The 8,367-nt window shown below is 33.0% G+C and overlaps 1 protein-coding gene across 2 annotated transcripts; it reads right to left on the bottom strand.

Annotated features, from left to right (window-relative positions):
* Positions 1 to 1,974: 1,974 nt before the first annotated feature.
* Positions 1,975 to 6,031, bottom strand: LOC145596012 (root phototropism protein 2-like). Of its 2 annotated transcripts, none has more exons than XM_081652443.1 (6): positions 5,908 to 6,031; positions 5,236 to 5,350; positions 5,040 to 5,109; positions 4,195 to 4,572; positions 2,903 to 3,628; positions 1,975 to 2,722 (listed from the first exon to the last, which is right to left on the bottom strand). In XM_081652443.1, exons 2-6 carry the CDS (start codon positions 5,322 to 5,324, stop codon positions 2,240 to 2,242), a joined length of 1,746 nt encoding a protein of 581 aa, XP_081508569.1. In that variant the 5' UTR covers positions 5,325 to 5,350; positions 5,908 to 6,031; the 3' UTR covers positions 1,975 to 2,239. The 2 variants fall into 2 exon arrangements, with proteins under 2 accessions (XP_081508569.1, XP_081508568.1); XM_081652442.1 differs by having other exon boundaries at positions 5,236 to 5,356; positions 5,908 to 6,030.
* Between the last annotated feature and the right edge of the window lie 2,336 nt (positions 6,032 to 8,367).

Below are 8,367 nucleotides of genomic sequence, written 5' to 3'. Positions count from 1 at the left end.
TAGAATGAAGTATCTAGGTTAAGTCAATGTATTAGCTAGGTTGAGTTAAGCATGCATGGCCAAGACCAAGAAAACCTTAAATTAACTTGTATAATATAAGTACGTACAATTAGAATCTTTCAAAATCAACTAAGAAGAAGTTAAACAATCAATCATTATAAGTTAGAGAATGTTCTATTCATTTGATTTGCACTTAACTGATTAATGAACTTATCTGAATTTATTTGATTTTAGCTAAACTTATCTGAACTTATTTTAGATGTACTTTAACCTTGGGTAACCCTTGTAAGAACTTATTTATCCATAACAACTTATCTGAACTTATTTTTCCTGACTGAACTTATCTTAACTAAAGTGAACTAATAACTTATTAGACTTAAAATAAGTGAAAAAAAGGTGAACAAAACAGACCCCTGATAAATAATAGACGTGAAAGATATAAATTCTAAACTTCGTAACATATTATATCTATTCGAGTGTGACTTTATAAATATGGAAGAAATTGAGCTGTCAATCAAAAGAAGCTAATTACCAATTAACGTAAAAGGTATCAAATCATAACTTTGTAACACATGACTCTAGCTAAACTGATTTTGTCTTTTGGACAAAATTTATTTACCAAATCTAAACATACAAAGTGATGGTGTTTTGTGGATCTGTTATCTTCAACTAATCAATTATTATAAATACTAGGGCAGCCAAAGTGCGCGTTGCACGCGGGGTAGCCAGCCCTTTTGGCTTAATTTTCTTAGCTTGTGTTTGCACTTGACATGGAGTTAATAGACTATTAAAGGAATAGCTCTATGTTGCTTAGTCTTAATTTTTCTTAGCTTGTGTTTGCACTTCACATAGAGTTAATCGACTGCTGTTGAGGGCTCTTGTCTTTGATGTTGTAGGATATTCTCGGAAATTTGATACAACAGGTTGCACCCTTATTTGTAGTGATAAAAGCAATGTGCTAACACTTTATATAGAAATTTATGATACTAATATATCTTTTGCGTTCATTGACCTACTTGGAAACTACAAGGTACATCATATCAGTACATGGTACATCACAATACATAGTAGTGGCATTAATACATAATAGTATTCAGATACACATGATTTCACAATGCTCAAAAGTTAACAGATAATCAGAAAATGAACTTGGACAAAATGCTTTTAACAATTTGGTTTTGCAGTTAAATAAGCTCTATACAACCCATTATTCCCTAGAATCCCTAATGATGGTATTTTGTGGACTTTTGTTGTTATCTTCCACTAATATTTTTACTTGGGTTAATTATATATGATAGGGTCGAGGAACAAAAGTCGGGTCGAGTTATTGTTTTCATGTGTCTACAGTATTTTAGGTTAATAAATTATATTAGGTTGGATCAATTTTGACACATTAAAAATTAACTTCACTTGAATAAACCGATATAAGTTTTTGATGTATCAGAATCATCAAATTTAAATGGAAGAAATTAACCTATCAATAATAATAAGTTAATTAGCGATAGACCTAGATGGTATCACGTCCTAACCTTGTAAAATGCGAATCTAATCAAGTCTTGCTTTTAGACAAAATTTATTTACCAAATCAAAACCTATAACAGAGTGATGGTGTTTTGTGAAATTATGGTGTTTTTCACAATTGGGCATCGATCTAGATCTCTTGTTTTTTTACGATAGGTTGGGCCAAGTAGTTTTTGTTTGAAAGTATTCTTGTTTAGGTCTAAGTATTAGGTTGGATTATGGATGGCGAAGACCTAAGCTAGAAAGCTGACCCCACTTGAATCAACCAATGTTATATACTCGATTCATCACTTTTAATTCTTTATACTTTGGCCATTTTTCTTTCACAATTTAAAAATTGACTGAGACAATACATATTCAATAAATAATTTTAAAGTAATTATTAATAAATGGTGCAAATTCCAAGCAATGAAGAAATAATGTAATTATGAATGTCTAGGGAAAACAAACAAATTTGAACAAAGAGAATCATCATATAACAAATCTAAATCATCACTTAGCCAACTATACACATAAAGTTTCAAACTTTCTACACAAATCACACTATGCCACTCCAGTTAACAGAGGAAAAAATCAATACAAAACCAATACTTAACATCACACCTATAGTTGGTTTTACATAACAAATATATAACTAAATGCCAAGGTTTTAATATATGGTGAGTAATAATAATAGTAGCTAAATTGTACTAGTAATATACTTATATAGTTTATGCTTTTAAGAAATGGAAAACCTTCTTCTTCTAGGCTTGGTAAGATCAACTTCATCTTCCAAATGAGAAGTGTCCTTAGACCCATGTTTGAAGGGGTTAAACTTCCCTAGTGTCTTAGACATCGACGAAAAGAACGTTTTCTTTGGCATACCGGTACTAGTACTCGTCCTAGAGGTTGTTGCTTTATTTTTTTGTATGTCTGAAATGTACATCTTCATCTTCATCAACTCCGACTTTAAGGCCTCATTCTCCTTGGCTAAGGAGGCATCGGCTTGTAATTGGCCTCGTGTCGCTACTGCTTCAGGTATACCGCCATCATTGGCTCCACTCCTTAGTTTTAGTTGGTCGTAGTAGAGGGCGTGCAGGACCATTTGGACTGGGAGTCGCTTGTTCTGTGAGGCGTGTACTCGTGCATCATAGGAGAGCTTTAGAGGGTCCATTGAGCTACACACTTTCTCTCTTTCAATCTCGTCTAGATTTGGATGAGACTACAATGGTTAACAACCATAATCAAAATCCATCCACAGGTAATAGTTTAAATCAATAAAAATTAACAAAAGGTGAAGAGAATAAGGCCGAAAGATGATGTGACTGAAAATATGTTTCAACATTATCTTGAAAAGCGTAATATGTTATGGTTCCAAGTATTTAGATCCAAGGATAGTTACCTTTAAATAGATGTCAATTGCTCTATAAAGGTCATCATCATTTCTCCTAGCTTCCTTAGGAACAAGATTAGCAATGCCATTAAACTTGGAAATACTAAGTGCAGCATAAGTTGCAATCTCACCAAGATAAGAATCAACAGTCCTAGCAACTCTCTGCATGGAAGCAGAGCAAGCCTCCCTGAAATTACCCCCATTGAAGACATCCACACTCTTCTCCCTCGCAACGAATCCCGAAATCACCTTCCTTACACTCTCAAGGTCAAAAAGGCTCTCTCCATCATAAGTGAAGGACAACACCAGAAGATCATCCACAGTAACATGTTCTAATATAGCTGATATCCTCTTCTCGAGCTCGTTCTTGCAGCTCGTTGATGCTTTAAGGTAAATCGCGCATCTAAGAAGAGAACACAGGAAGTGGACAGGGAATGCAGCTTTCTCAGAGGGGAAAAGGGCAATGATACACTCAAGGAGTTCGCGTTGTTGGATTCTTAACTCAGAGTTTGCAGGGTCTGAGAATTTGATACCGTTTCCTGAGTGATCTCTAACTAAGTCCCTGAGGGACTTTTCGGCGTATGTGATGATTGCGCTGGATATGGTTAGAGATTTTGCCCCGCGTAATCTCATGGCTGTAATCACTTTCTGGAAGGAGGATACGTCGAGGATTGATAACTCGTCTGTCCACCAATTTGGTGGTGTACGGCTAGGAAAGGTAGCCTCATTGCACGCCTGAAATCACACAAAACAAAAGAAAATAACAGATTTAATTATGGATTTCTATGTAAATGATCAGAAAATTTAGGTAATATCAGAAAATAACACATAGCCTATGTTCCTGATCGTACAAAATTTGACATAATTTAAATAAAGATCTCGACAGTCCACTAAAGCTGATACACATTAAGAAAATCACTTTAAACTCGAATAATTAGACTAACAGACACGATCAATCTGTATGACATGTTACTATGTTAGGGATGGTTCACATCTTATACTCCATCTATCCATTATTTCTAGGTAAATGATAAGAAAATTTAGGTAATATCAGAAAGTAAAACATAACCTATGTGCCTGATCCGACTAAATTTGACATAAGTAAAGATCTCGAAAGTCCCCTAAATACACATTAAGAAAAAAACTTAAAACTCGAAAAATGAGATTAACAGACACGACCAATCTGTATGACATGTTAGGTATTGTGCACATCTTATACTCCTTACATCCATTATTTTACCGCGATAAAAAGTACTGTTATGTAACATTAACATGTCTAAGTATGGGAAGTTAAGGCGAACCTTAGTACTGATAACATCGACACTTCTCTGAACGATATTGAGGTCGAGAGCCATAGGAAGAAGATCTTCACAAGACTTCAGAACAATGACAGCACCAGAGAGGTTAGTCAAGGCTACTTGACAAAGGAAGTCCTCGGTACGACTAGCAAGGTTGTTCTCACAAGACTTGTCTGTCATCTGCAGATACTCTGCAGCACACCTGAGTGATGCTACATTATGAACTGTTATCTCAAAGTTTACGCCGTAACAGAATTTTGCAGCCTTCTCAAATGCCTCAGCTCCTCCTGGGATATTCGATAAATCGATTCTTCCTAGGTCTGACTCCTTAGACTCCAATATTAGTTTTCGTACGTAGTTGCTCTTTGCAACTAGCATGAACTGTCATCCCACAAAAACATAGGCAATTAGACCTTGTTATTCTATAGTATAATAAGCGTTTTTCTTATGATCTAAACAGAACAAAAGCAGAGAGAATATAATCATTAGAATTTTAAGCAATATCAACAGTTGATCATTCTAGTTTGTTAATATATTGTAACGGACAACATTTCTTTTTTTTTTTTTTTTTGGTTACAATCCAAGCAATCAGATTAAGTCTATATGATTAATCTGTACCATATATTGTGCAAATTATTAGAAAATGGAACAAATCGAAAATTATTGTAAAATCGTTTAGCTAATCAGGCTATGTTATTACACCGTAAACTCTTGTATAGTCTATCAATAATCATTTAGCTAATAAGACTATAGCCTATCAATCAGAAGTTAAATTTCTCGAGATTTTATTAGTAAGGCGAAAAGAACAAAGTATATGATCATAAGTAATTCTTTAATTGAATTAGTACCTTGTGAAGAGAAAAAGAAGCTTCTCCAACATCAACAACGATATCAGTAGGAATGTCTTGAGAGAAAACCCTATTATCATAGTAAAATAAAGCCAATTGAGCCTAAGTTTAAACATATATACCTACAAATGTAAATTTTTTTTAAGGGATCGAAATGAAGACCAAGAAATTAAATATGTTAAAGGAGAATTATTACCATTGGCCTGTCCTTTGCATAGCAGGAGATACCGTCCTCTCCATGGTAAGAGAACGTCGTCGAGGATTACTCGAGGATGGTGTACTCATGATATTGTTTCACACTTGATGCTCAGCTGAAACTAAAAAAAATAAAAATTCAGAACATTTTTACTGAACATCATAACCTTTGTTATGTTAACCCGAAATTTGACGATCTTACAAACTACAAACCTTTGTTATGCTATACAAACATGTTTATGCAGTACATACAACACCCATAACCAAATTTGTCATTGGAACATATATAAGACATAAACATAGGCTACACAGCAGTAGGAAAGTGTGTTATTACTTACAAGAAAAGTGGAAAATCTATGAAACAGTACATCAACTTTGATTACCTAGGCAAGTTTACTCATATGACCGAAACACTAATCTTAAAACATCGAAAAACATCGATTTGTAGCTGTTAAGCACAGATCTTAGCTAAAGGCTAATTAAACACTAAACATTGCTTTTTCAAGTATTCATACATAATTAATAACTAGCACAACTGCACAATACTATGGCTCAATACATAATCAAATAAGTACTTAAATTAATGTATGATGAACAATGAGCTAAAACGATAAATTAGTAGAATATAATCAGGATTAAAACATAAATTACAAAAAAAGAGGGAGAAGTTCACCTTGATAAGATGATTAGCTGGAATTTGCAAAGAAAGAAGAATGAGAGGAAGCTTGGAATTTAGGAGGAAAGTGAGAGTAACACTCTAGTTTTTATGCAATTTGTATAGTACACCGTATTTATTTTTATTTGGTGGGGGCAATTCTTGTGTGGACGATATATGTTCTTGCATGGACCAACCTACGTATCCAATCTATATTTACAAACTCATAAGTCACAATACTAAGTTATTTACACACTACTAATTTATTTTATTTGTAAATATATTATACATCTTTTCAATTTTTTAAAATTTTATTTAAGGTAACGATATACTACGTAAGAAGTAGACGAATCTATCTTAGCTAGGCAAAGATCTATTGCAGATAAATTATGTATAAATTGTATAATTAATGCTCGAAGTAGTTGATAGGAAATTTATGTTATGATCTAAAGGTCATGAATCGATATCTATTGTGAGAAAGTGTATCTAATTCTACTTTCTTTGAATATATGTTCAAGTGCATTGAACAACCCTCAAATTTATGCCATACTCCTGTGTTTAGTCTCAAATCAGAGAAATGGACATTATATGAGATGATCTAATAATGAAACAAGCACCATTCAAATTTCAATTAAAGTACTTAATCTTGAATCCAACAAAACATTTATCTTCACAATTGTACAATTGCCTCAAATCTTCATCTTATATAAACTATCTTCCCAATTTTATAACTTATAAGAAAATACTTAGAAAATTACTTGTAATCTTGTAAGATAGTTTATCAAATTAAAGTTCATATTTGTTTTTATATTAATATTAGAAATTGATAAACATAAAAAACGATCACAATCACAGTGGTTCATTTTCCATCAATACTACAACAAATATGAAATTTTGTTTCTTAAATTTAACAAGGGGTACGTGCGTACGTCAAGACAAATAGGGGGAATATTACAATGTTTAGGCTATGAAAATGCCACGTCATAATTCCAGCATAAGAGTAGAAAACAATCATCCTCAGGACAAGTCACATGTTAAGCTGACAATAGGACCCATTTTTAATATTAAGGAGAGTGGCTTGCTTAAGAAAGAAAGTGAGTTAAGGGAGTAGCTTAATCTAAGTAAGCAAAACAAATATGACACGTGGCAATAATTTTAGCCAATCAACTAAGATATCCATCCAATCATTTTTATCTTGAAGATATCCTAAATTGTTTGCTTAATTTTTTTTTTTTATATAGGGTATATAGATCTATTTGGAATACAAACAAACTAACATTACTCATATGACTTATGAGTAAAATATGCATTTGTGGAGTAATGCGTTTTTCAATTGGTATTAATTTAAGAATATATGACAAAATTGTGGTGTAACACTATGGAATACTGGGATTCAAAGATATGGGATGGATTTCATACCATCATGGGTGATAAGGCGAGAATTGCATCATTGATGTCCCTAACTAATTTAAGAATATATTTTAGGTCATACCTCGTACTCTAATATACATCCATCTTGAGAGTTGAGACTTAGGGCATGTTCACATTACTGAACTAAGATGAACTGAACTGAATTGATTGGAGCTGAACTGAATATAGCTGAAATGAATATATTATGAGAGAAGAAAATTAGAAGTTAAACTGAACTGAACTGAACTGATTGGAGCTGAACTGAACTGAACTGAACTGATTGGAGCCGAACTGAACTGAATTGAAATTAAGCTGAAGTGAACATGCCCTTATAGAGCTTAGAGAGATGAAAAATATAAGGAAATCTAATCTTAAAGTGTCTCTTATTAGTTATTACATAAAGAGCTTTTGCTACTCACTTTTTTTATATGCGTATAGAACCATGCATTTTCGACTTACCATCGGAGCAAGTTTTCTCAAACTACCCTAAGGGTTGTTAACATATTTACCAAGTAGAAACACATACAAGATAGGAGACTATAACTGGCCTTAAATATGCTACTCGTATCTCCCAAACTGATGCCTTTAAAAATATCATATTTAATTATGTTGCAATTCACTAGTCATGGGATCAAAACTTACTAGGATACTTATGACTTGGTACTCTTATAAGCTAATCTACACTAACACTATTCAAACATTCATACTTATATCAATTTACTAATTACTACTATTACTAGACCAACCCACACTTATCTACCCTACTTTCTTTTCCTTGTTTAATGTAGTGAAAATGAAACACGACTCATTTTTGTTATTTTCCATTCTTATCTAAATTCTTCTAATTGACAAACAATGGACCATTTGCTAGCTAATTTTGACAATTCCTAAAACTTAAAGAACAATTGGAGGCATTTGGAAATTGCATTGAAATGCATGATTACGATGTTATCTAATGAACGAGTCCAATATATGTGGGGGTCGATCGATACATACATTGTAGTTTATACTCTCTTGTGCTTTTCAGGTAATTCCCCTTAATAAATTAAAAGTCAATATATATGTATT

The sequence above is a fragment of the Chenopodium album genome, chromosome 19 (assembly GCF_948465745.1).
Source record: "Chenopodium album chromosome 19, dcCheAlbu1.1, whole genome shotgun sequence".
Classification (NCBI taxonomy): domain Eukaryota; kingdom Viridiplantae; phylum Streptophyta; class Magnoliopsida; order Caryophyllales; family Amaranthaceae; genus Chenopodium; species Chenopodium album.
Note: the sequence above shows the minus strand (reverse complement) of the source record. Positions and strands in the feature narration are given on the sequence as shown.

Coding starts and splice junctions, on each gene's coding strand:
- LOC145596012 (XM_081652443.1), bottom strand. CDS start 5,324: ATGAGTACACCATCCTCGAGTAATCCTCGACGACGTTCTCTTACCATG. Junction 5,110..5,235: donor ATGCAAAGGACAGGCCAATG/GTAATAATTCTC, acceptor CTATGATAATAG/GGTTTTCTCTCAAGACATTC. Junction 4,573..5,039: donor CTTCTTTTTCTCTTCACAAG/GTACTAATTCAA, acceptor GTGGGATGACAG/TTCATGCTAGTTGCAAAGAG.